Source organism: Drosophila arizonae, chromosome 4 (assembly GCF_054131065.1).
Source record: "Drosophila arizonae isolate 15081-1271.41 chromosome 4, UAZ_ARI_1.0, whole genome shotgun sequence".
Classification (NCBI taxonomy): Eukaryota; Metazoa; Arthropoda; class Insecta; order Diptera; family Drosophilidae; genus Drosophila; species Drosophila arizonae.
Window position 1 is genome coordinate 26,228,009 of NC_142924.1, and position 27,869 is coordinate 26,255,877.

The 27,869-nt window shown below is 40.8% G+C and overlaps 1 protein-coding gene across 1 annotated transcript in view; it reads right to left on the reverse strand.

The window, feature by feature from the left end:
• The window catches only part of LOC149269496 (uncharacterized), a 46,375-nt gene extending 25,546 nt beyond the window's left edge, over nt 1-20,829 (reverse strand). Inside the window, exons 1-2 of the mRNA XM_089466678.1 lie at nt 20,529-20,829; nt 19,910-19,937 (exon numbers count right to left, since the gene is read on the reverse strand). Coding sequence (XP_089322804.1) covers nt 19,910-19,937; nt 20,529-20,829 — 329 coding nt within the window. The remainder of the gene's footprint in view (nt 1-19,909; nt 19,938-20,528) is intronic.
• Between the last annotated feature and the right edge of the window lie 7,040 nt (nt 20,830-27,869).

Here is a 27,869-nt window from a genome sequence, read left to right on the forward strand (position 1 = left end):
ATTTCTCTATATATATATATATACATATATATATATATATATATATATAAATAAATTTAAATTTAAAAGAAAAATTGTTAAACTAGGAATTAAATTAAGTCATGAAATGTCAAGATATGTTTGTAATACTGAGCGATAATTGCGTTGCTCGTAATAGAGTATGGCCTGACAGCCATACGAAACATTAGACAGGAGATCACTGCGCTGATCGAATAGGAAAACTATATTAGTAAGAATATAAATGACGAAGTGAAAAAAATTAAGAATAACAAAATTAAAAATTAAAAAAAAAAAAAAAAAGTAGTTGATTATGAATTAAAAAAAAATATATATATATATAATAAATATATAAGAAATGCACCTTATCGAGAATCATTATATTATCGTTTTATACTTCTATGCGAAGTAATAGCATAAGTAAATTTGAAGAAATAGAATCAGAGAAATTAGTCGAATTAGGAGTAGCACCCAAAATGGGACTCGTAGACACAAAGGTAGTGGATTCCACTGCTAACGTAATAAACAAAATTGAGTCAAATAATATGGACTCTAAAATAACAAATATATTGCTGTTTATAATCGTCATTATTATGAGTGCATATGTAATTTATAAAGCATATTTGCTGCATAACAAATGCATTACAAAGAGGGCCTTAAGCCAAGCTAATGATCTAGACAAGATCTAAATAAATGCACAGACGGTCTAAACAGGAATAAATTTAAAAAAAAAAGAGAAAACTTTTATATATGTCTAATAATAAAAACACACTCAAAACACAAATATTTGTCTAGTATATAGGAAATAACTAAAATGTCAAACGCACATATTAGAGACCTATGTCAGCAAGTACTCAGCAGAGAGCCAGAATTCCTAGTGAGATCATTAAATGTGCTTCAACAGCACAAATAATTTATAAGCGTATATGAATTCTCAGGAGAATATATGGAAACGTTCGGTGGTGTTACATGTCCATTAGATGGTCTGACCCAAATCGAGCAAGGTCTTGTCTTAGCGACAACCATTACTTATTTACAGGCTAAAATTGTAACTGAATATAACCCCATACTAGGACAATCCAAAAAGTTATGGTGCGATCGCATCGCTAACAAGCTTTTCAATCCTAAGAATGAATTGGGAACAACTCAGCCTCCATATACGCGAAATAAAAGAAAAATTTAGCAAGTCTTATAAATGTGTAACACAGAATAGGACAATACAAAAAGAAACGTTAAATAAGCATGCGAAAATTCTCGTTGATTCATTCAACGACGCACGAACGTTAGTAAATGACAATAGAGAAATAATTGGCAAATCGAATTGGACAAAGATTTCAAAACTATTGATCAAACTACGTTCGAACCTTATAAACGTAAAAGAAAAATATAAGTTAGATATATTCATACCAACCGTATTGAACACACCTCTAGCTATATTCACTAACATAGAATCAGCTGACGAAAATTCCGATTCTGAGTCCGAAACTCAGATAAAAGAAAAAGATCTAAACGATCTAACAATACCAGCGCTATTTACATTATCGGAACCCGATAATGAAATAGAAGAATATTCAGACATAGATTTTAATACAAGTATAGTAGATAGAAAAATAAACATAATGGCAAATATAAACGATCAAAGAGCCTATATAAAGGACATTTCAAATGCCATTCCGGAATTCAACGGACAAAGAATACATCTTCAAATATTCATAAGAGCTTTGAAGTTAGTAGATCTTACAAAAGGCACATTTGAAGATATAGCTGTTGAAGTAATAAAATCAAAAATTATTGGCTCAATATTATATAAAGTCCAAGACGAAACAACTATATAAGCTATAATAAAAAAACTTCAAGATACTATAGTTGGTGAACCATCCGACGTAGTAAAGGCCAAACTATCTAAAACTATACAAAAAGGAAAAACCGCCGAGAAATTCACGACCGAAATAGACAATTTACGAAGGCTTCTTGAGGCTTCGTATATTGATGAAGGGTTACCAGCGGAACATGCTGATAAATTCAGTACCAAGGAAGCCATTGACGCAATGATTAAAAATTGCGAACAGAGTAAATTAAAAACAAGTAAGAAAGCTCTAGTCGAGACTGCTCGACTACGAGATCCCCTGAACCCTTGGAGCAATAGATATTTCAATAATTTTTCGCGTCTTTCAGCTTACACAAGAAACACGCACACACACACACACACGCCCGCACGCACACACGGGCATACATACACACACATACATACACACACATACACACACACACACACATACACAAACAATTACATACATATACACATACAAGCATATACACGCATGGGCGCGCAGTGAGCGCTTACTATGAGAACTTAATTGCTTAATAACTTTTTTTGTGGACATACGATCTTCATGAAACTTTTAGATTATGATTATAACATGAATATGCATGTAATTGCCAAAGCACAAGTCTCTAGTATTTGAAATACGCTTTTTACAAAAGTGAGGGTGAGGGGGTGAATTTAAGGGTGGGGGTAAATTTTAACAAAAACCGAAATTGTATAAATTGCATATAAGCATACATTATAAATTTGGAGACTCTAGCAATAAAGGTGTAGAAGATATAATTTTATAACTGGTTTTCGATAAGGTTTTTTATCGATAAAAAAAGATCGGGATGAGTTATCGAATTTTAATGATAAACTTGATATGCGCGCTGTAATTACGGACATTTTAAAAAAAATTTGAAGTCTCTAGCTCTTATATCTTCTGAAATCGACGCGTTCATATATACGGACAGACGGACAGACGGACAGACAGACGGACAGGGCCAAATCAACTCAGCTCGTCACCCTGATCAAGAATATATATACTTTGTGGGGTCTGCCACGCCTCCTTCTCCCTGTTACATACATTTCAACAAAACCATTATACCCTGATTTCCCATTGAAAATGGGTTCAGGGTATAACAATCCTTGAGGCTGGCAACTTCAAAACAATGAACGATGCCATAGCCAAATATGTACAATATAGTACAGAAATGACCGGAAATCCAAACACGGTGTTCTACACCCAAAGGGGTCGAGGTAATTTCAATAACAGAGGTCGTGGTAGAGGCAATGGCCGCGGTTATTATAATAATAATAATAATCGCTACAACTACCAAAACACCAATCAAAATAACTATAGAGGAAACAATAGAGGAAATTATAATAATAGAAGTAATAGAGGAAGCAGTAGAGGAAATAACCAGCAGAACAGCGGTTATAACCGATACAATAATAACAATAATAACAACAATGTTAGGGTGGCCCAAAACACATCGGGAAACTCACAAAACCCTTTAGAAAATCAGCAGTAAAGATATCGGAAATTCACACTATCAATCTCAGCAAAAATATATATGTAAAATTCACAAACGCTAGTACAGGAAATGAATTAGTCTTTTTAGTCGACACCGGCGCAGACATCTCAATATTAAATGAAAATTCGGATGTTTATCAAAACATCCAAACAAACAATATAATTAACATACAAGGTAATAATATAATATAATATAATAATAAGTAAGGAAGTTACTAAATCCAAAGGATTTACGTCTATAGAAATACAAACTTCAAAATATATAATTCCACACGATTTTCACATCGTGAATACAAACTTTGCTATTCCATGTGATGGAATACTAGGAATAGATTTCATAAAGAAATATAACTGCGTATTGGATTTCAATCCAACTGAAGACTGGCTAATAATTAGACCAAACAATTTAAAATATCCCATTTATGTTCAAATAACATACAGTTCTGGCAACAACTCCTTAATTCTGCCAGCAAGATCTCAAGTAATCAGAAACATTAAAATAAACTCAGAAGAAGAAAGTATACTTATTCCAAATCAAGAAATTCAGCATGGTGTTTACATAGCAAATACCATAGTAAATTCTCAAAACGCATTCTTAAGAATACTGAATACAACTAACGAAGACCAATTAATTAGCATAAATAGTTTAAAACATGAACCACTTTCAAACTACGAAGTAGTTACAACAACTCCAGAAAAAAGAGAAAAAATTGTACTAAGCCAGCTATCAAAAAATTTTCCGCCATTATTCCATAAACAGCTAACGTCACTGTGCGTACAATATAGTGATGTGTTTGGTTTAGAAACCGAACCAATGACCACAAATAATTTCTATAAACAAAAACTGAGATTGAAAGATGATGAACCGATATATATAAAAAATTATAGAAATCCTCACAGCCAAAAAGAAGAAATTCAGAAACAAGTCAAAAAACTAATTGACGACAAAATAGTCGAACCGTCCGTATCTCCCTATAATAGCCCTTTGTTATTAGTACCCAAGAAAACACTTCCGAATTCTGAAAAGAAAAAATGGCGATTAGTAATTGACTATCGTCAGATCAATAAAAAATTGTTGTCCGATAAATTTCCACTCCCTAGAATTGATGATATTTTAGATCAACTAGGTAGAGCGAAATTCTTTTCATGCCTAGATTTAATGTCAGGTTTTCACCAAATAGAACTCGAAGAAAGATCAAGAGATATTACTTCATTTTCAACAACAAACGGTTCATATCGCTTCACGCGGTTACCATTTGGTTTAAAAATAGCGCCAAATTCGTTTCAAAGAATGATGACTATAGCATTCTCTGGACTTGAACCCTCTCAAGCATTCCTTTATATGGATGACTTAATAGTCATTGGTTGCTCCGAAAAACATATGCTCAAAAACTTAACTGATGTTTTTGAGAAATGTAGGCAGCACAACCTAAAGTTACATCCAGAAAAATGTTCATTTTTTATGCATGAAGTCACTTTCTTAGGACATAAATGCACAGATAAAGGAATCTTACCCGACGAGTTGCGTTTTCACGGAGTGCGGTCGATGTCATCGTGATCCATCGTAGACAATAGCTTGAACTGTGTTTTCCCCTGCGAAAGTGGAAAGAACTGAAGTCAACGTGTTTGCTGTGGGCGCGGCGTACCCAGCGACCTCAAAAAAACTACCAGAGACTTACTGCGCGTCGGTTCGTGGAATTCCCAAGCGGTATAATTCGGTGGTGCAAGAGAGGGGGGGCGATAGCGTCATTGTTTTGGCGTCAGGGCTTCTTTCCTTTCCTTGTCTTTTGTGGGCGCGTAAATTTTGTCACTTTAGGCGTCACACTTGCGCAATAATAAAAAGCAGGTGCATTCACTCTAACAGCTGTTAGTAGTGCTGGAAATTGCATCGGGCAATCAGCTGCTCACTAACGTTGGTGAGTTGCTAAGCCTTAGCAAAGACAGCAACCTAGCTGCTGGAGTGAAGTAGTAGTTATTAAAAGTAGTGCATACTTTCGGGCTCTCGCTGTAGTCAAGTTGAGTTTACGTTACTGCGGGTTGTAAACTCAGATTACATTAGTAGCCATTGCCCACTACAGGCTTCACGCCGTGGTAGTCGGAGCAGAAATGGATGCCATGATGGAGGACGAGCTGCAAGCTTTTGCGCGTCGTTCCTCGTTGCAGCGATCGCCGCAGCAACAACAGAGGGCGTTGGCGCAGCCGTCGACTTCTAACCAGGCTCCAGTGGCTGAGTGCCAGGCACCCAAGTCACTAAAAGAAGCGTTAGCTCAAATAGGAGCTACACTAGAGGGTTTGTCTGCCTTATTTGGGGGTCAGCGGCATATAAATGCCTTAATGAGAGAGGAGCTGGCTAGGCTGGTCAGCCTTCACAAGACGGCCGAAGCGTTCTGCAACCGTTCGGTTAAAAACTGTGAGGTGCAGACCACGCCACTCAAAAAAGTAGGCGAAAACATTAAGGCAGCGAGCATTAGTGCTACAGTAGGTAGCAATACTCCCAAGCGGTCGAGGGAAGTTGCCTCCGAACAGAGGAAAACTCCCTCAAAAAAGCCGAGGCCCAATAGAAGTGCAGCGAACCCAAAAGAACCAATGGCTCTACGGGCTACAGCTGAAACTGAAACTTCAAACCAGGCCGCTCGACAGACAAACCAGAGCAGCTGGACAGTCGTCAAAGGGCGAAAGCCTATGCAAAAACGTCCCAGGACTGACGCGATTGCGATTTCAGGCGTAGGGGGTTGCAGCTATGCGGACATGCTTCGTGTAGTTAAAAGCGACCCAAATTTGAAGCATCTGAGCAGCGACGTTCAAGGCATTAGGAAGACAGCTAAGGGGGACCTTCTATTGCAACTGAGTAGGAAGCCGGAGCATAGCGCTGAGGCTCTGCACGAAGCTGTAGGCAAGGCCTTGGGAGACCGAGCGGTAGTGAAAACACTTACCGAATCGGCTCAAGTTGAGATTCGCGATCTAGATGAGTTAGCGACCAAAGAGGAGATCTTGGAAGCAATTAGGGTGGAGTTGAAGGATAGCTCACTCCCCATTGAGGCTATCAAATCGCTTCGGCCAGCTTTTGGTGGACAGCAAAGAGCTACGGTTGCTCTTCCAATTGGGAAAGCTAAAACTCTGCTCGAGCTGTCCAAAATTAGAATAGGATGGGTAGTTTGCCGTATCCGAGCCGTGGAGCAGCCTAAACGCTGTTTCAAGTGCCTCGATTACGGTCATATGGCAGCAAACTGCGGTAGCGACTGTGACTTAAAGGGCGCCTGTTTCAGGTGTGGAGAGATGGGTCACAGTGCCAAAGCATGCACCAAGCCACCAAAATGTAGCCTCTGCATCCGGAAAGGTGAAAAGCAGACGGACCATTCAGCAGGCAGCTTCAAGTGCCCATCTTACCGTGAAGCTGCTCGTAAAATGAAATGTTAAGGTTTTTGCAGCTTAACTTAAATCATTGTGTTGCTGCCCAAGATCTTCTAGAGCAGACCATTAGGGAAAAATGTATAGATGTAGCTTTTCTCAGTGAGCCTCACCACTGTAGAACCAGCTGCCCTAGGACATGGTCAACAGACGTTAATGGCAAAGCTGCGTTGTGGGTATGCGGCAACTCAACGAACGTACTTTCGAATGTTAAGTCATTCAATGGGTTCGTACGTGGCCTATATGGTAGCTTATGGCTTTACAGTTGCTATCTGGCCCCCAGCATGCAGCTCAGTGAATTCACGACGGTGCTCGACGAGCTTGCCGAGGATGCTAGGGGTCGGAAGGCCATTATAGCTGGAGATTTTAACTCCTGGGCGCTAGAATGGGGTAGCCCCACAACAAATGCCAGAGGTCGTATCCTACTGGAGATGAGTACACCTTCAGTCGGGCGGGATACGGGTCTGTTATCGACATTACTTTTGTCACTTCATCCCTCTTTCGGGGAGCAACATGGAGCCATTGCGATAGCTATACAGGCAGCGATCATACGGCACTTCTGTTCACAATAGGTGAGCCACCTGCCAGGGCGTCAACATTGTGGAGGGAGTCGTATCGGCTAGATACTTTTGATCCCGCGGTCTTTTCAGAGGCCATTCAGTCTCTGGGTACAATTGGTAATGCTGAGGCCAGAGCATGCCAAATGGTAGCCCAAATACAGAGTGCCTGCAATAGCAGCATGTTACGCCGCAAGCAGTTCACGCGACAACATGATCCTACGTATTGGTGGAATACGCAAATAGGTGACATTCGTCGCAAATGCATCCAGGCGAGAAGAAGCTACCAACGGGCTCGCGGTAGGTCAACGTTTTTTGAGAAACAGTTAGCTTACCAGGCAGCTAGAAGACAGCTGAAGAAGGCCATTCGGGCAAGCAAAAGAGAATGTTTTTTACAGTTGTGCGACTCAGCCGAATATGACCCTTGGGGCAGGGCATATAAGATAGTAGTTAAAAGACTATACGCAGGTAGACAGGTGCAGCCTACGGATCGTCTGGAGCTTAAATCGATTGTGGAAACACTCTTTCCAGAAAGTCTAAGCTCCATTCACGCCCCTGAGTCCGAGTCTGCTGATCAGGGCTCAACGAGCACTGAAATTGTTTTAGTTACAGAGGAAGAAATATCAGTAGTTCTCCGAGGTCTTAGAACCAACACAGCTCCAGGGCCGGACGGGATCCCAAATCGTGCGCTAAAGCTAGCCCTCGCCTTGCACCCAAGTACGTTCGCCGAATTATTTAATGAATGCCTGATCCAAGAGACGTTCCCGGCAAAATGGAAAGCCCAGAATCTGGTATTGCTACCCAAGGCTGGCAAACCACTAGATGAGCCATCTTCGTACAGACCGATCTGTCTCTTAGACACCATGGGAAAGGTGTTTGAGAAACTGATCTGCTCTAGGCTGGAGACTGCGATTGCAAGCGCCGGAGGCCTGTCACCAAACCAATTTGGATTCCGGAAGGCCCGGTCAACAACGGACGCGCTTAACAAAGTTGTCGGTCTGGCCACTTCCGCTATTCAAGGCACCAGATGGAGGCACGGGACGAAGGAATACTGCATCATCGCGACCCTGGATATAAGGAATGCCTTCAACACAGCTAGTTGGGATATGATTCTGAATGCGCTGTCACAATATAATATCCCTAAATATCTAAGAGAGATAATAAAGAGCTACTTCAGAGGAAGAACACTGGTATACAACACGAGTGAGGGTCCCCAAACTCATACAGTGTCAGCTGGAGTACCCCAAGGCTCAGTGCTGGGGCCTCTCCTATGGAACATCATGTACGACGGCGTACATGCGTTCATACATACGGACAGACGGACAGACGGACAGACAGACGGACAGGGCCAAATCAACTCAGCTCGTCACCCTGATCAAGAATATATATACTTTGTGGGGTCTGCCACGCCTCCTTCTCCCTGTTACATACATTTCAACAAAACCATTATACCCTGATTTCCCATTGAAAATGGGTTCAGAGTATAAAAAGCCGAACTCCTAAAGCTGTTATTTGCCACCAACACGAAAATAAGTTGGGAAAGAGGCAATAAAATACAAGCAGAAATCGACAATATCGAGTCGATTCAGCAAAAATATAAAAGCTCATCCTCTACAAACGAAAAAAGCATCAAGAAAGTAAAAATTATTAACGATATCAAATTTCAAGCAGTACCACCAAAAAAGGAAATCAAAACAAAACCGGAAGATACATGCCCTGCTGACTGCGCTGGACCACTGGAGACGCCTCACTGCGTATACACCAGCACCGGCGCCCCAACAGACCGAGTACTATAGGGCCGGCAGCGCTACATAGAGCGCGCAACATATTTCTCTATATATATATATATACATATATATATATATATATATATATATATATATATATATATATATAAATAAATTTAAATTTAAAAGAAAAATTGTTAAACTAGGAATTAAATTAAGTCATGAAATGTCAAGATATGTTTGTAATACTGAGCGATAATTGCGTTGCTCGTAATAGAGTATGGCCTGACAGCCATACGAAACATTAGACAGGAGATCACTGCGCTGATCGAATAGGAAAACTATATTAGTAAGAATATAAATGACGAAGTGAAAAAAATTAAGAATAACAAAATTAAAAATTAAAAAAAAAAAAAAAGTAGTTGATTATGAATTTAAAAAAAATATATATATATATAATAAATATATAAGAAATGCACCTTATCGAGAATCATTATATTATCGTTTTATACTTCTATGCGAAGTAATAGCATAAGTAAATTTGAAGAAATAGAATCAGAGAAATTAGTCGAATTAGGAGTAGCACCCAAAATGGGACTCGTAGACACAAAGGTAGTGGATTCCACTGCTAACGTAATAAACAAAATTGAGTCAAATAATATGGACTCTAAAATAACAAATATATTGCTGTTTATAATCGTCATTATTATGAGTGCATATGTAATTTATAAAGCATATTTGCTGCATAACAAATGCATTACAAAGAGGGCCTTAAGCCAAGCTAATGATCTAGACAAGATCTAAATAAATGCACAGACGGTCTAAACAGGAATAAATTTAAAAAAAAAAGAGAAAACTTTTATATATGTCTAATAATAAAAACACACTCAAAACACAAATATTTGTCTAGTATATAGGAAATAACTAAAATGTCAAACGCACATATTAGAGACCTATGTCAGCAAGTCCTCAGCAGAGAGCCAGAATACCTAGTGAGATCATTAAATGTGTTTCAAAAGCACAAAAAATTTATAAGCGTATATGAATTCTCAGGAGAATATATGGAAATGTTCGGTGGTGTTACATGTCCATTAGATGGTCTGACCCAAATCGAGCAAGGTCTTGTCTTAGCGACAACCATTACTTATTTACAGGCTAAAATTGTAACTGAATATAACCCCATACTAGGACAATCCAAAAAGTTATGGTGCGATCGCATCGCTAACAAGCTTTTCAATCCTAAGAATGAATTGGGAACAACTCAGCCTCCATATACGCGAAATAAAAGAAAAATTTAGCAAGTCTTATAAATGTGTAACACAGAATAGGACAATACAAAAAGAAACATTATATAAGCATGCGAAAATTCTCGTTGATTCATTCAACGACGCACGAACGTTAGTAAATGACAATAGAGAAATAATTGGCAAATCGAATTGGACAAAGATTTCAAAACTATTGATCAAACTACGTTCGAACCTTATAAACGTAAAAGAAAAATATAAGTTAGATATATTCATACCAACCGTATTGAACACACCTCTAGCTATATTCACTAACATAGAATCAGCTGACGAAAATTCCGATTCTGAGTCCGAAACTCAGATAAAAGAAAAAGATCTAAACGATCTAACAATACCAGCCCTATTTACATTATCGGAACCCGATAATGAAATAGAAGAATATTCAGACATAGATTTTAATACAAGTATAGTAGATAGAAAAATAAACATAATGGCAAATATAAACGATCAAAGAGCCTATATAAAGGACATTTCAAATGCCATTCCGGAATTCAACGGACAAAGAATACATCTTCAAATATTCATAAGAGCTTTGAAGTTAGTAGATCTTACAAAAGGCACATTTGAAGATATAGCTGTTGAAGTAATAAAATCAAAAATTATTGGCTCAATATTATATAAAGTCCAAGACGAAACAACTATATAAGCTATAATAAAAAAACTTCAAGATACTATAGTTGGTGAACCATCCGACGTAGTAAAGGCCAAACTATCTAAAACTATACAAAAAGGAAAAACCGCCGAGAAATTCACGACCGAAATAGACAATTTACGAAGGCTTCTTGAGGCTTCGTATATTGATGAAGGGTTACCAGCGGAACATGCTGATAAATTCAGTACCAAGGAAGCCATTGACGCAATGATTAAAAATTGCGAACAGAGTAAATTAAAAACAAGTAAGAAAGCTCTAGTCGAGACTGCTCGACTACGAGATCCCCTGAACCCTTGGAGCAATAGATATTTCAATAATTTTTCGCGTCTTTCAGCTTACACAAGAAACACGCACACACACACACACACGCCCGCACGCACACACGGGCATACATACACACACATACATACACACACATACACACACACACACACATACACAAACAATTACATACATATACACATACAAGCATATACACGCATGGGCGCGCAGTGAGCGCTTACTATGAGAACTTAATTGCTTAATAACTTTTTTTGTGGACATACGATCTTCATGAAACTTTTAGATTATGATTATAACATGAATATGCATGTAATTGCCAAAGCACAAGTCTCTAGTATTTGAAATACGCTTTTTACAAAAGTGAGGGTGAGGGGGTGAATTTAAGGGTGGGGGTAAATTTTAACAAAAACCGAAATTGTATAAATTGCATATAAGCATACATTATAAATTTGGAGACTCTAGCAATAAAGGTGTAGAAGATATAATTTTATAACTGGTTTTCGATAAGGTTTTTTATCGATAAAAAAAGATCGGGATGAGTTATCGAATTTTAATGATAAACTTGATATGCGCGCTGTAATTACGGACATTTTAAAAAAAATTTGAAGTCTCTAGCTCTTATATCTTCTGAAATCGACGCGTTCATATATACGGACAGACGGACAGACGGACAGACAGACGGACAGGGCCAAATCAACTCAGCTCGTCACCCTGATCAAGAATATATATACTTTGTGGGGTCTGCCACGCCTCCTTCTCCCTGTTACATACATTTCAACAAAACCATTATACCCTGATTTCCCATTGAAAATGGGTTCAGGGTATAACAATCCTTGAGGCTGGCAACTTCAAAACAATGAACGATGCCATAGCCAAATATGTACAATATAGTACAGAAATGACCGGAAATCCAAACACGGTGTTCTACACCCAAAGGGGTCGAGGTAATTTCAATAACAGAGGTCGTGGTAGAGGCAATGGCCGCGGTTATTATAATAATAATAATAATCGCTACAACTACCAAAACACCAATCAAAATAACTATAGAGGAAACAATAGAGGAAATTATAATAATAGAAGTAATAGAGGAAGCAGTAGAGGAAATAACCAGCAGAACAGCGGTTATAACCGATACAATAATAACAATAATAACAACAATGTTAGGGTGGCCCAAAACACATCGGGAAACTCACAAAACCCTTTAGAAAATCAGCAGTAAAGATATCGGAAATTCACACTATCAATCTCAGCAAAAATATATATGTAAAATTCACAAACGCTAGTACAGGAAATGAATTAGTCTTTTTAGTCGACACCGGCGCAGACATCTCAATATTAAATGAAAATTCGGATGTTTATCAAAACATCCAAACAAACAATATAATTAACATACAAGGTAATAATATAATATAATATAATAATAAGTAAGGAAGTTACTAAATCCAAAGGATTTACGTCTATAGAAATACAAACTTCAAAATATATAATTCCACACGATTTTCACATCGTGAATACAAACTTTGCTATTCCATGTGATGGAATACTAGGAATAGATTTCATAAAGAAATATAACTGCGTATTGGATTTCAATCCAACTGAAGACTGGCTAATAATTAGACCAAACAATTTAAAATATCCCATTTATGTTCAAATAACATACAGTTCTGGCAACAACTCCTTAATTCTGCCAGCAAGATCTCAAGTAATCAGAAACATTAAAATAAACTCAGAAGAAGAAAGTATACTTATTCCAAATCAAGAAATTCAGCATGGTGTTTACATAGCAAATACCATAGTAAATTCTCAAAACGCATTCTTAAGAATACTGAATACAACTAACGAAGACCAATTAATTAGCATAAATAGTTTAAAACATGAACCACTTTCAAACTACGAAGTAGTTACAACAACTCCAGAAAAAAGAGAAAAAATTGTACTAAGCCAGCTATCAAAAAATTTTCCGCCATTATTCCATAAACAGCTAACGTCACTGTGCGTACAATATAGTGATGTGTTTGGTTTAGAAACCGAACCAATGACCACAAATAATTTCTATAAACAAAAACTGAGATTGAAAGATGATGAACCGATATATATAAAAAATTATAGAAATCCTCACAGCCAAAAAGAAGAAATTCAGAAACAAGTCAAAAAACTAATTGACGACAAAATAGTCGAACCGTCCGTATCTCCCTATAATAGCCCTTTGTTATTAGTACCCAAGAAAACACTTCCGAATTCTGAAAAGAAAAAATGGCGATTAGTAATTGACTATCGTCAGATCAATAAAAAATTGTTGTCCGATAAATTTCCACTCCCTAGAATTGATGATATTTTAGATCAACTAGGTAGAGCGAAATTCTTTTCATGCCTAGATTTAATGTCAGGTTTTCACCAAATAGAACTCGAAGAAAGATCAAGAGATATTACTTCATTTTCAACAACAAACGGTTCATATCGCTTCACGCGGTTACCATTTGGTTTAAAAATAGCGCCAAATTCGTTTCAAAGAATGATGACTATAGCATTCTCTGGACTTGAACCCTCTCAAGCATTCCTTTATATGGATGACTTAATAGTCATTGGTTGCTCCGAAAAACATATGCTCAAAAACTTAACTGATGTTTTTGAGAAATGTAGGCAGCACAACCTAAAGTTACATCCAGAAAAATGTTCATTTTTTATGCATGAAGTCACTTTCTTAGGACATAAATGCACAGATAAAGGAATCTTACCCGACGACAAAAAATACGACGTCATTCAAAATTATCCAGTCCCACATGATGCGGACAGCGCCAGAAGATTTATAGCTTTTTGTAATTACTACAGACGATTCATTAAAAACTTCGCCGACTATTCTCGTCACATAACAAAGTTATGCAAAAAAGATGTCAAATTCGAATGGACGGCAGATTGCCAAAACGCCTTCGAATATCTAAAATCGGCATTAATGAATCCAACACTCCTCCAATACCCAGACTTCAGCAAAGAATTTTGCATTATAACGGATGCCAGTAAGCAAGCTTGTGGAGCAGTCCTTACACAAAACAAAGATGGACTTCAACTCCCGGTAGCATACGCATCAAGATCTTTTACTAAAGGAGAAAGTAATAAAAGCACAACAGAACAGGAACTAACAGCCATACATTGGGCAATAACGTACTTCAGGCCATACATTTATGGTAGACACTTCACTGTCAAAACACAGGCCACTCACATATCTATTTTCAATGACAAATCCGAGCTCCAAACTCACCAGAATAAGACTTGAACTAGAGGAATATAATTTTACGGTAGAATTTCTAAAGGGAAAAGACAACTACGTAGCCGATGCGCTATCTAGAATAACAATAACAGATTTGAAAAATATACAGACAAATAATAAAATTCTGAAAGTCACTACCAGAAATCAAAGTAAACAGTTAAATTCCTGCGCAGGAAAAGAAAAAGAAAAGGAGGTCTTACAAAAGCAGACTCCAAATGCTTCTAAGCCCAACGTATACGAAGTCATTGTAAATGACGAAGTACGAAAAGTAGTGACCTTGCGAATAACAAATTCTTTATGTTTATTAAAACAAGGAAAGAGTGTTATCGCAAGAATTGATGTTAGCAATATGTACACCAATGAAACTTTTGACTTAGGTCAGTTCTTTCAAAGGCTTGAATCAGAAGCCGGTATACTTAATATTAGCAAACTCAAAGTGGCACCGAGCGAAAAGATCTTTGAGATTATCTCAATAGAATCTTTTAAATTAATGGGCAATAAATATTTAAAATCTTTAAGAGTAGCGCTACTCAAGCCGGTGACCCTATTATCAAACGATAATAATAAAGAAAAAGAAGCAATACTGTTTACGTTCCATGATGACCCAATACAAGGAGGTCATACTGGAATAGCCAGAACGATAGCCAAAATAAAAAGGCATTATCACTGGAATAAAATGACAAAAGATATATCGAATTATATAAAAAAATGTGAGAAGTGTCAAAAGTCTAAAACGACTAAACACACAAAGACTCCATTAACTATTACCGAAACTCCACAGAGAGCTTTCGACAGGGTAATTGTTGACACGATCGGTCCTTTACCCAAATCAGAATACAGAAACGAATACGCAGTAACTTTAATCTGCGATCTAACAAAATACCTTGTAGCAATTCCAATTAAAGACAAAAGTGCGAAAACAGTAGCAAAAGCTATATTTGAAAATTTTATTCTGGTATACGGTCCAATGAAGACGTTCATTACGGACATGGGTACAGAATATAAAAATTCAATAATTGAAGACTTATGTAAAAATCTTAAAATTAAAAACATAACTTCAACCGCACACCATCACCAGACAGTAGGTACCGTGGAACGAAGCCACAGAACACTTAACGAGTTCATACGATCTTATATATCAGTCGATAAGACAGATTGGGACGTATGGTTAAGATACTTCGTATATTGTTTTAACACAACACCCTCTATGGCACATGACTATTGTCCATATGAGCTCGTGTTCGGCAAAACGTCAAACTTGCCAAAAGATTTTAATAGCATAGATAGAATTAAGCCACTATATAATGTAGAAGACTATGCTAAGGAATCAAAATTCAGACTAGAACAGGCATATAAGAGAGCTAGGCTAATGCTAGAAACAAATAAGAAAAAACAAAAAATTTAATACGATAGCAATAGTTTAGATTTTGAATTAAAAATAGGAGATAGAGTTCTACTAAATAACGAAACAGGTCATAAGTTAGATTTTAAATATACAGGACCATACAAAGTAGAAAGCATAGGAAAAAACGATAATATAACAATTTCAAATAATAAAAATAAAAAACAAGTAAGAACGTTGCAATCGGGCGATACCGAAAGCAGAAGACTCATTCACAGCCCAAACGCTGTCAACCAGAGTATATAGTGCAATTTTCAAGTCTAGTGCGCAGCAAAAGACACGGCATGATGCCATTAAAATTGGAAAATCATCGATAGCTATTGCATTCAAATTACATACATATATAATTTATACAACTCTGATTTTTATTATATATTTATATCCATACATTGGATACCGGTTTCAAGCTAACAGCAGATCAGCGCGATTTTCCTATGCTTGTGCACACACTCATAGTCTATTCTATGCGTACAGACAGAAGCGCGCCTTTTCTCACATTCTTAGAATTTCGATTGATTTCTGGACTTTCTAGCCGTTACTGTAGTTTTGTCTGATGACGCACTCTTATTAAGCTATTCTATTTTAGCAACTGATTGCTCGAGCAAAGCAGTGGCGCGGGTGCTAAGGGCGACGCAAGTAATGTTAGAGTAGCGGAGGCTCGAACCACAGTAAAGTGTTATTTTTTTTATTTTTTCATATATATTTCGTTTTTTATAAAATAGATATTTTATTGGGAAGGTGCGAGCTTGACTGAATGGCACTTAATACTTTTCATTTTCTTAGTCGAATAATTTTATAAGTTTAAACTTGTTTCTTCTTAAATAGCCCTCAAATACATATACGCAAATACATACATATGTATATATAATTATATACATAAGCCTGCACGCATAGCATCAAGCATTCCAGCCTTATACACGCGCTCATTTGTATGTGTGTATGTATGTACACATAAATGCGTGCTCTAGCATATTCTAAGAATCCCGTTGCGATTGATTTGTCTTTGCATTGTTTTTGAATTTCCAGCCACCACTCTGGCTTTTCTTTGCTATGCGGCGTCATAACAATAATGTGATTTCGTTTTAACTACTCTTGATCGAAACGACGCGGTGGTGCTCTAGGCTGAAGCGCCGACGATCTTTATTTTAGCTATTTTGACAAACATGCTGTTTGGGTTGGGTGCGAGTTCAAATCCCGCTGAAAACACTTTTTTGTAAATTGCAAATTTTTGTTATTTTAGCTTTTTTATATTTTATTAATTTTATAAAAATGTTTCCTTCCGTGCTATCAATGCCTATTAAGCCTACTTATGTGTACATATACATAAATAGATGGCTGACGCATATAAATGTCGCAATTCGCGCACTGTAAATGCCGATTGCCACGCCCCTAGTGGCCGTAGACTCCTCAATTTTAGCCAGTTTTTAGAACGAACAACCCGTTACCTAAATGCAAAATTTGAATTCTTACGCTCAAAAAATGTGAAAATTACAGGGTATTTTTCGATATGCCACGCCCCTAAAGAGGCTTAAAAATTATTTTTGGGGCATCGATAGAGGAGGCCACCAGTAACTTAACTATCCAAATTTGAAGCTTCTAGCTCTTAAACTGTAGGAGATATAAACTTTTGCGGTTTGCCACGCCCCCTATAGGCGGACATATATCTACCATAGCTCGTTGGACGTGGGTGGTCAACCCGCGTATATATACTAAATTTCAGGTCTCTAGCATCAATAGTGCTTAAAATATAGCAGAATTCGAAAAATCATTATATCTTCAGGTCCGATTTGCCACGCCCCTAGTGGGCGTAGATATATAATTTTTTCACCAATCTTCATAGAATTAAAACATCAGCTTACATGCAAAATTTCAGCATTCTAGGTTTATAACTTTAGGAGATACAGTTTTATCCGATTTGCCACGCCCCTAATGGGCGGAGATATATCCGCCATAGTTTGTGATCTTGGGTGATCGGCGCGGACCTACATACCAAATTTCAGCTTTCTAGCTCTTCAACAAACATGATTTCTGGTATATCGGAAAATGCATTTTCCGATTTGCCACGCCCCTAGTGGGCGGATCGGGAAAATTTTAACACTTTATAAATCGGAGATATACACGAGAATGTGTTCCAAATTTCAAGTCTCTAGCTTCAATAGCGCCGAAATAGATTGCGTTCATACGGACAGACGGACAGACGGACGGACGGACAGACGGACAGACGGACGGACAGCAAGACGGACATTGCACAAAACCAATATAATCATTTCACTTTCGTGAATGAGTCTAACAAGTAGTACATAAAGATAGATTAAAAATGTTTAATTCATAATCAATTAATTGCAAAAAAAAAAAGGAACAAAAATAAAAATAAAAATAATTAAACTAGTAAAAAAACAAGTAAGAACGTTGCAGTCGGGCGTTACCGACTGCGGAATACTCATTCACATCCCATCAACTATAGTTAAGTTTCACTCTAATACTGTATAATATAGAGGCTTTTCCAATTTGCCACGCCCCTACTGGGCGTAGACACCTAATTTTTGGTTAGTTTCTAGAACGAGATAACAGTACCCTAACTGCAAAGTTTGAATGCTTACTCTCAAAAAAGTGAAAATTACAGGGTATTTTTCGATATGCCACGCCCCTAAAGAGACGTAAAAATTATTTTTTGGAGAATCGATAGAGGAGGCTACCAGTAACTCAACTATCCAAATTTGAAGCTTCTAGCTATTATGCTTTAGGAGATATAAATTTTTGCGGTTTGCCACGCCCCCTATGGGCGGACATATATCTACCATAGCTCGTTGGACTTGGGCGATCAACCCGCGTATATATACCAAATTTCAGATCTCTAGCATCAATAGTGCCTAAAATATACCAGAATTCGAAAAATCACAATATCTTCAGGTCCGATTTGCCACGCCCCTAGTGGGCGTAGATATATAATTTTTTACCCATCTTCATAGAATCAAAACATCAGCTTACGTGCAAAATTTCAGCATTCTAGGTTTATAACTTTAGGAGATACAGTTTTATCCGATTTGCCACGCCCCTAATGGGCGGAGATATATCCGCCATAGCTTGTGATCTTGGATGGTCGGCGCGGACCATACCAAATTTCAGTTTTCTAGCTCTTTAACTAACATGATTTCTGGTATATCGGAAAATGCATTTTCCGATTTGCCACGCCCCTAGTGGGCGGATCGGGAAAATTTTAACACTTTATAAATCGGAGATATACACGAGTATGTGCTCCAAATTTCAAGTCTCTAGCTTCGATAGCGCCGAAATAGATTGCGTTCATACGGACAGACGGACAGACGGACAGACGGACAGACGGACGGACGGACAGACGGACAGACGGACGGACAGCAAGACGGACATTGCACAAAACCAATATACTGATTCACTTTCGTGAATGAGTATAAAAAAAAAAAATCAAGAACAGGAATGATCAACCTGCTTGAAACAAAACACAAAAAAATATTTGGATAAGTAATATAACTAAGAAAATTAAAAATTACGTTATTTTTCAAAAGGAGGGAGATGTAGTATGTCCACTTTATCAAATGTTCACTGTACTCAGTAACATATATATTTACATACACAAAGAATGTCACAAATACATTGTTACAATTAAACATACATACATAAGAAGTAATATGATCACTCTCAAGTGCATTGGCCTCAACAGTGCACTAACTCCGCTGAGTCGGCATATTTTGCATGCGCGACTGTTTCGTAAACAAGTGGACACATTACCCCCTCTCCGTCTGCGACTCTCGCCAGACCATTAAGCTAATATATAAACACTTATACCTAAGCATATATGCATATGAACGAAGCCGCTCTGCTGCTGGCGTAACCGGCAGCACAGCTATGCGGCTCTAGCTATAAGAATATAATATATATTCTGTAAATGGATTATTAAAAGAAGCCTTGTAAGGTGGCCTTTTTGCCCACCTTACATTTTTGGCATTATAGCGGTCGAGGTTACTGAAATTTGTAGTGAGTAAGTTAGCATTAAGATATATTTGTAGTGAGTAAGTTAGTAGTAAGATATATTTGTAGTGAGTAGGTTAGTAGTAGGCCATATCTTGTAGCAAGTAAGTTGGTTAGTAGGTTATATTTCGTAGTATGTAAGATAGTGAATGGAAAAAGAAATGAATTGGATTATAGTCGTTAAGTTTATATTTGAATTATCGATTGTTTTGTTAGATAAGTAAGTAGATAAAGGTATCATAGTCGTTAGCTTTAGATAGTAAGCAAAATTCAAATGAGTGGGCGGGCACGCGATCAGCAATGCAACCATGCAGCTCGAAAGCTCGCGGTGGTGAATTGCATTGCTGGTCGCGTGGTGAAATCTGCAGAGCGCAAGGAAAGGCTTGAAAGCTGCGCGCAGATTTTAATTAGTTTTGAGCGCTCAACGCGAACGGTCGATGTTAAAGAAAATAATAAACGGATAGGCGGGGGTAGGAAACACGAGGTAATATGGAATAAAAATGTTAACGTATTTGGAAATGATTGTGTTCTGATTCGTAGTTGATTTGGTAATAATAACCCACTAATAATCTTAACATTACTAACCGGTGGTTAGCACGAGGGCAATCCTGTGCGCCAGACGGCCGAAACTCTGGCACACAAAACCGCGTGGTCTGGAGTGAACGCCGGCGTCAACGCTGGGCGTTCCTCGATCTGCGGTCCACCATTTGTAGTAGAATAGCCCCACTAACATCCCGCGATACGCCTTTGTAGCCCCGACCCCAGCAATCTGGAGTGCGTTTAGCTGCGCCACTCGATCGCTGCAGCCATCCCACGTGCAAGCGTGTGCGGGCGTGGTCGGCGAGTTCGGGCTGCGTGGCCATTTAATACGTAATAACTCCCCCATCCTCTCCCATTTCTCTAACTCGTAGTCCCGTAGTAATTTACAAATGTCTTGTAAGTTGTGGCCCTGGGCAGACTGAAGCTCTGACCCCGGCTGGAAAATTCTAACTTTACAAGTGGCGCCCGAGCAGTTTGAGGGGCAGAGTGATGAGGGAGTGCCACGACGCTCCCACGGCCGGACATCAAGGAGTGAGGAAGACGGCGGCACGACTTGCGCAAAGGTACTATTGGCCGGGCATGTTCAGAGATGCCGCCAAATACGTGAAGTGTTGCGAGACGTGCCAAAGATTTAAATGCGTGCAACAAAAGCCAGCCGGGCGTATGCTCACCAGACAGGTGGCGGAGCCAATGGCGGTCTTGTGCGCAGACTTCGTGGGACCTTTACCTCGTTCCAAACGTGGGAACACAATGTTGTTGGTGTTCCACGACGCTTTTGCCAAATGGGTGGAGCTGGTGCCGTTGAGGAAAGCGACTACCGCTCAGCTGCAACTGGCGTTCCGGGAACACATAATCAGCCGATTTGGAGTGCCCAGGACGTTCGTTTGCGACAACGGCGTACAATTCACAAGCAGAAGTTTCAAGGCGTTTATGGAATCCTTGGGGGTGACACTCCAGCACACAGCGCCTTATACACCGCAGGAGAACCCGACGGAGAGAACAAATCGCACGGTGAAGACTATGATAGCTCAGTACATCGAAGGCCACCAGAGCTCATGGGACGAGCTGTTGCCGGAGATAACGCTAGCAGTCAACTCGAACGTGGCCGACTCCACGGGCTTCACTCCAGCATTCCTGATGTTAGGGCGGGAGCCACGCCTACCCGCCGCTTTATACGACGAAGTCACTCCCGGTTCGGCGACCAGAGAGACCCGAGCCGAGGCCAGAGGAGTCAAAATGAAGGAGATTTTCGACATAGTGCGCAGTAACTTACAGCGAGCATCAAAGGATCAAGGCAGGCACTATAACTTGAGACGGCGTGACTGGAGACCAGCGTTGGGTTCGGCGGTGCTGTTGCGACAACATCAATTGTCGAACGCGGCGGACGGATTCGCGGCGAAACTAGCGCCCAAATTCGACGGCCCTTACAAGGTCGTTAAGTTCTTGTCCCCCAACGTGGTACGCCTGACGAAGGAGGGCGAGCGTAAGAGGAGGGTGGCCAACATTGCGCAGTTGAAGCCATTCCATCAAGAAGACGAAGAAAGCGACACGGTCCCGGAAAGCGTGACCGGGGAAACGGGGAATGAGGAGCAAACCCCGCTGTACCCGGCGAAGACAACCAAAGGCATTGACAGATCTACACATCTCATCAATCACTAACTTCCCCGTAGAGCCCCTTATTAACGCTAACACTAATGCAGTAGTTAGAGGGCCATTTCGGTCATTAACACGAATAAAAACAGAAGACTAAAGAATCTGAACTTACAGGGAAGTAACAGCATGGAAGACGTCATCGAGATTAGCAGTGACGACGAAGGCTCAGCCCGAGTCGAAGACGCGAGCAGCGATAGCACGGAGCCGTTCTCCGGGGAGGAGGCGCGGAGTCGGCCGAGGGACCCGAGGCTCGGTAGAGAGTATTACCGTCGCCAAGAGGAGCGGGCGCCGCCTCGGTGTGTACATACGGTCCTCCGCTCGACGGTGAACGTGGCGACCAGGATGGACGGCCTTATCCAACTGGTGCAGGCCAGATACACGACGGTGTATATCCAGGTGCCTAGGGGGGGCACCACGCCACCACTCGTGGAGGAGCCGCCATCTCCGCCCCGCCCACCGGGCAGCCCGAAGTCCGACGCGCGGAGATGTACAGAGGATGGAGCCCCGTCAAGGTGGGCGACGCCGACGCCGTGGACGGCGAGCGAAGATGAGGAGTTTCCACCAGAAATGGACAGCAGATCCCCGTCATGGGGGTGGGAAGGCGGCAGGGAGCATTGTCCCTCCGTCGAGGACCCCACCCCGGAGACCGCGGCGCGGGACGAAGTGGAGGAAGGGCACAGTGAGGTGTCCATAAGTTTCGGCGAAGAGTTCGAGGCCGAGGAGGCGAGTCCCGAGGAAGGCGGCGTTGCAAGCCCCATTCCTCGAGGGCTAGATGATGGATCCCCGTCACGGGGGTGGGAAGGCGGCAGGGAGCATTGTCCCTCCGTCGAGGACCCCATCCCGGAGACCGCGGCGCGGGACGGAGCGGAAGCAGAGCAGCTGAACGTCCGAGTGGAAGATGCGAATCCCGAGGAGGACACCGCCACAGATCCTATTCCCCAACGCCGAACTGACGACGACGTTGAGAGGGACCAGCCGCCGAAACCAGCCGCCAGGGTCACGTTGCGATATGCGCCGGGCACGGTCGAAAACCGGCGCCTGTCATGCTCGTCGCAGTCCAGCGCAGAGCGCCCGACATATCAAGGCCAGGCGTCCAGGCGCAAGCGTCGTCGGCGACGACGAAGAGGACGACCAGTGCCCGCGCGCGAACCGGACACCCGCGCCCCGGCCAGTCGAAGAAATCTAACGGACGGCGCCGAGGGCCCATCCGCGCGTCGGCAGCGCAGAGAGCGCAGCCAGGTTGGGAGCGGCCGAGAACGCGACCAACGTCGAGACGAGTCGACGGAGGAGGAGAGGCGTCTATTGGCAGACATGGCGGAGCTGTTGGACGGATGGGAGGTGAGCCTTGAGGACGCGCTGGACGCAGAGGACGTGGAAGCGTTGAGGATGTTGCCGCTGATCCCCGTCAACTGGAGGATACGCCCTGCTGGCGTCGAGCTGAGCGGGGAGGTAATCCAACTCCTGAGGCGGGAGGTGGAAACACGTAGACGGCCGCACAGGAGAACCCGTTTCCGAGTTGCGGCGGGGGAACGGTCATACACAGTGACCATCAATTCATCGGGGGGCGTAACAGTCGCTCCGTCGAAGTAAGGGGGGGGGGGGGGGGTGTAAGGTGGCCTTTTTGCCCACCTTACATTTTTGGCATTATAGCGGTCGAGGTTACTGAAATTTGTAGTGAGTAAGTTAGCATTAAGATATATTTGTAGTGAGTAAGTTAGTAGTAAGATATATTTGTAGTGAGTAGGTTAGTAGTAGGCCATATCTTGTAGCAAGTAAGTTGGTTAGTAGGTTATATTTCGTAGTATGTAAGATAGTGAATGGAAAAAGAAATGAATTGGATTATAGTCGTTAAGTTTATATTTGAATTATCGATTGTTTTGTTAGATAAGTAAGTAGATAAAGGTATCATAGTCGTTAGCTTTAGATAGTAAGCAAAATTCAAATGAGTGGGCGGGCACGCGATCAGCAATGCAACCATGCAGCTCGAAAGCTCGCGGTGGTGAATTGCATTGCTGGTCGCGTGGTGAAATCTGCAGAGCGCAAGGAAAGGCTTGAAAGCTGCGCGCAGATTTTAATTAGTTTTGAGCGCTCAACGCGAACGGTCGATGTTAAAGAAAATAATAAACGGATAGGCGGGGGTAGGAAACACGAGGTAATATGGAATAAAAATGTTAACGTATTTGGAAATGATTGTGTTCTGATTCGTAGTTGATTTGGTAATAATAACCCACTAATAATCTTAACATTACTAACCGGTGGTTAGCACGAGGGCAATCCTGTGCGCCAGACGGCCGAAACTCTGGCACACAAAACCGCGTGGTCTGGAGTGAACGCCGGCGTCAACGCTGGGCGTTCCTCGATCTGCGGTCCACCATTTGTAGTAGAATAGCCCCACTAACATCCCGCGATACGCCTTTGTAGCCCCGACCCCAGCAATCTGGAGTGCGTTTAGCTGCGCCACTCGATCGCTGCAGCCATCCCACGTGCAAGCGTGTGCGGGCGTGGTCGGCGAGTTCGGGCTGCGTGGCCATTTAATACGTAATAACTCCCCCATCCTCTCCCATTTCTCTAACTCGTAGTCCCGTAGTAATTTACAAATGTCTTGTAAGTTGTGGCCCTGGGCAGACTGAAGCTCTGACCCCGGCTGGAAAATTCTAACTTTACAGCCTAAAAAGGCACAGACGTGCCACTGAAAATAAATGTTTTATAAAATAACAAATGAAATCGACTATTTAATATCCAACGACAATTCATACCAACAAACTCTCAACTTGTGTTCAATAAGATTCAACACTATAAGTGTCCGTCCGTAGGGTACCGCGTAATCGGAGTGCGTCGCAGAATCTTCAGTAACGGATAAACCACTAGCACTGGAATCTGAGGAAAGAGAGAAATCCGGACCACCATCGCGGGAGTCAACAATGCTGAAAATTATTTTGTAAGCATAGTGAATAAGATTTGAAAACAAAAGTAAAGAAACTAGAAAAGAAAAGAATTAAAACAAAACAAGAAATATTAGTAATTAAGAAAAGAAAACAAGAATTAAACAACAAATATTAACACCTAGTAATTAAGAAAAACAAGAAATAACAAGAAATATTAAACATTAACACTTAATAATTAAGAAAAACTCTGAAATTTTACTACTGAGCGATAATTGCGTTGCCCGGTATAGCGTATAGCCCGTAAAGCTATACAATAATAGCCAGGATGATCATTGCGTTGATCGCTTAGGAATTTACCATTTACTAACACAAAATCAAAATCCTGAGAACATTTTCTGAAAACAAACCACCATCATTTTCCGCTTCGATAAAAATTCTTTAAATCTGTCCGTGACCATTGACGAACTAACGACCGCATTCTCTAAGATAAACATGCCACCACCAGAAAATACACTCCCGTCCACCAGCACAGGTGCCACAAGGCAAACCTTTCTGACTGAACCAATTGAGAATACGATAGAGAGATACCTTAGGAAGATATTGTCCGAGAAAGGCGATGAGTTACTTAAAACAGGTACAACCGTTTCAGTTGAGCAAGATCAGACGATTCTACCAGAACATATGGGACGAATCAACGAGTTAGACAAGTTGCCAGACGTTGTAAGGGTTTTAAAAGACTTTTCCGGGAATAGAGCAGAATTCGCTTCATGGCGCAAAAGCGTAGACAGGATATTCGAGGCATACTCTACAGGGAACACCAAAGCACTATGGTATCTTAATGGTAGTAAGAAGCAAAGTAGTTGGCGAAGCCGATGCTGTATTAGAAGCATATAACACACCACTAAATTGGAAGGCCATATCTCAATGTCTCACTGATCATTTTGCAGACCGTAGAGATCTTAAGACATTAGAGTACCAACTCTATACTCTTAAGCAAAATGGACGATCAATAGACGAATTTTATCAAGCCGTTTATTATCATCTGTCTTTAATCTTGAATCAGATAAACAACCATGATTCATCTGCAGAAACAGTAAGGGCCATTACCGAGATATATAGAGACAAAGCTTTAGATACATTTATCAGAGGTCTCAACGGAGACTTATCAAGGTTATTAGCCATCAAAGAGCCAACCGATCTTAAACATGCCCTTCACTTGTGCCGACTGATTGAGAACCAGTCGATTAGAAATTCTGTTAGTCCCATTAGAGCCCCTAAGCTTCCTCCGAAGAACAGTTATCAAAACAAAACTACTCAATCCCCGTTTCGATACAACAATCCACATGTCTTAAATCAAACCAACTTCAATCCGAACCTGTACTATCCACCAAAGCCTAAGTTTAACCCCCAGAATTCAGTTTTTCCACCAACACCCATATACCAACAACAATTCCTTAACGCACCGCCAAGACCAATAGCCCCAAAGCCACAACCGGCTCCACAACCAATGGAAGTCGACTCTTCTATCAGAACTAGGAACGTGAATTATATGAATAGGCCAAATTATAACCAATTTGCTGGGAAAAGACCCTTATCTTCTAGGGCAGAAAACCCATCCAAACAACAGCGACAATTTCACATAAATACTGGGGAAACCCAAGTGCAGAACGTAGATGATGAGGCTAACGCTTACGCAAATGCATATGCAAACGCATACGCCGTCGAAGCTTATGCCGAGGCATACGAGCAGTGTATGAGTGAACAGGCCTACTATGCTGCTGCAGAGGAGCAAGGTATCGTCGAAACACCATACGAGAACGAAGCAACCACAGACAACCAGATTCAAGTAGAAATTTCTGACATGTCTGACGTCAATTTTTTAGCTTAAATCGTTCCTCGTTACCTTACTTCCAATGCAAAACGAGGGACGGACAGGTTTTAAACTTCCTCATTGATACTGGTTCCAACCAGAATTACATACAGTCTTCCCTAGTAAACAACGCAAAACAGAACAAAGAAGCTTTTTTCGCTAATTCTATAGGTGGAACAAGTAAGAAAGCTCCAGTCGAGACTGCTCGACTAGGAGATACCCTGAACCCTCTAATCTGATATTCTAATCATTCTACACTTCTTTTATGCACACATACATACATATGTATCCACACGCACGCATAAGCCTGCGCTCTGCTAACTGCGCAGTAAGCAGCGACTGCGCTTGGGCTGCGCTGCAGTGTGGGCAATATTATGAGAATTTATTTTTTTAATAATTTCTTTTGTAGACATACGATGTTAATGAAACTTTCAGAGCGTAATCATATGGTGAATATGTGTGTAAGTTAACTGTGAGCGCCCAGCGACCCCAAAATGGAAAGAGCATTCTCACGGTGTTGGGGTCGCAGCGACTGAATCAGCAGTTACGCCAGTCAGCAAGAATGTCCAAAACTCGGGTGTCAAGTGCGGCTACGCCAGCGATCAGCGCAGTAAAGTCAGTGCCCCGCAACATTCTTGCATAACATCCGCCGAGTAACATAACACTCTGCACGAGGCGCTAACGCTGCACCTTGCCGGTGCGGCTGCCAACAACAGCGGCGGCAGCGACACCGCGGCCAGCGACAATGTGGCTAACGACAGCGACAGCGCTGCCGACGGCAGCGGCGGCGTCGCCAATGACCATAGCTTAGTTATTAAGAATTTATGCTTGGTAGATTTAGTTTGTAATCAGTCATATTGAACGGCGGACGCCTTTAATAAATGTACTTGGCAAATCTCACCGGTACTCGTGGTTTTAATCAATTCGAAACGAGTGACTACATCTAAGATAATTGGCGCCCAACTACGGATGTCCGAT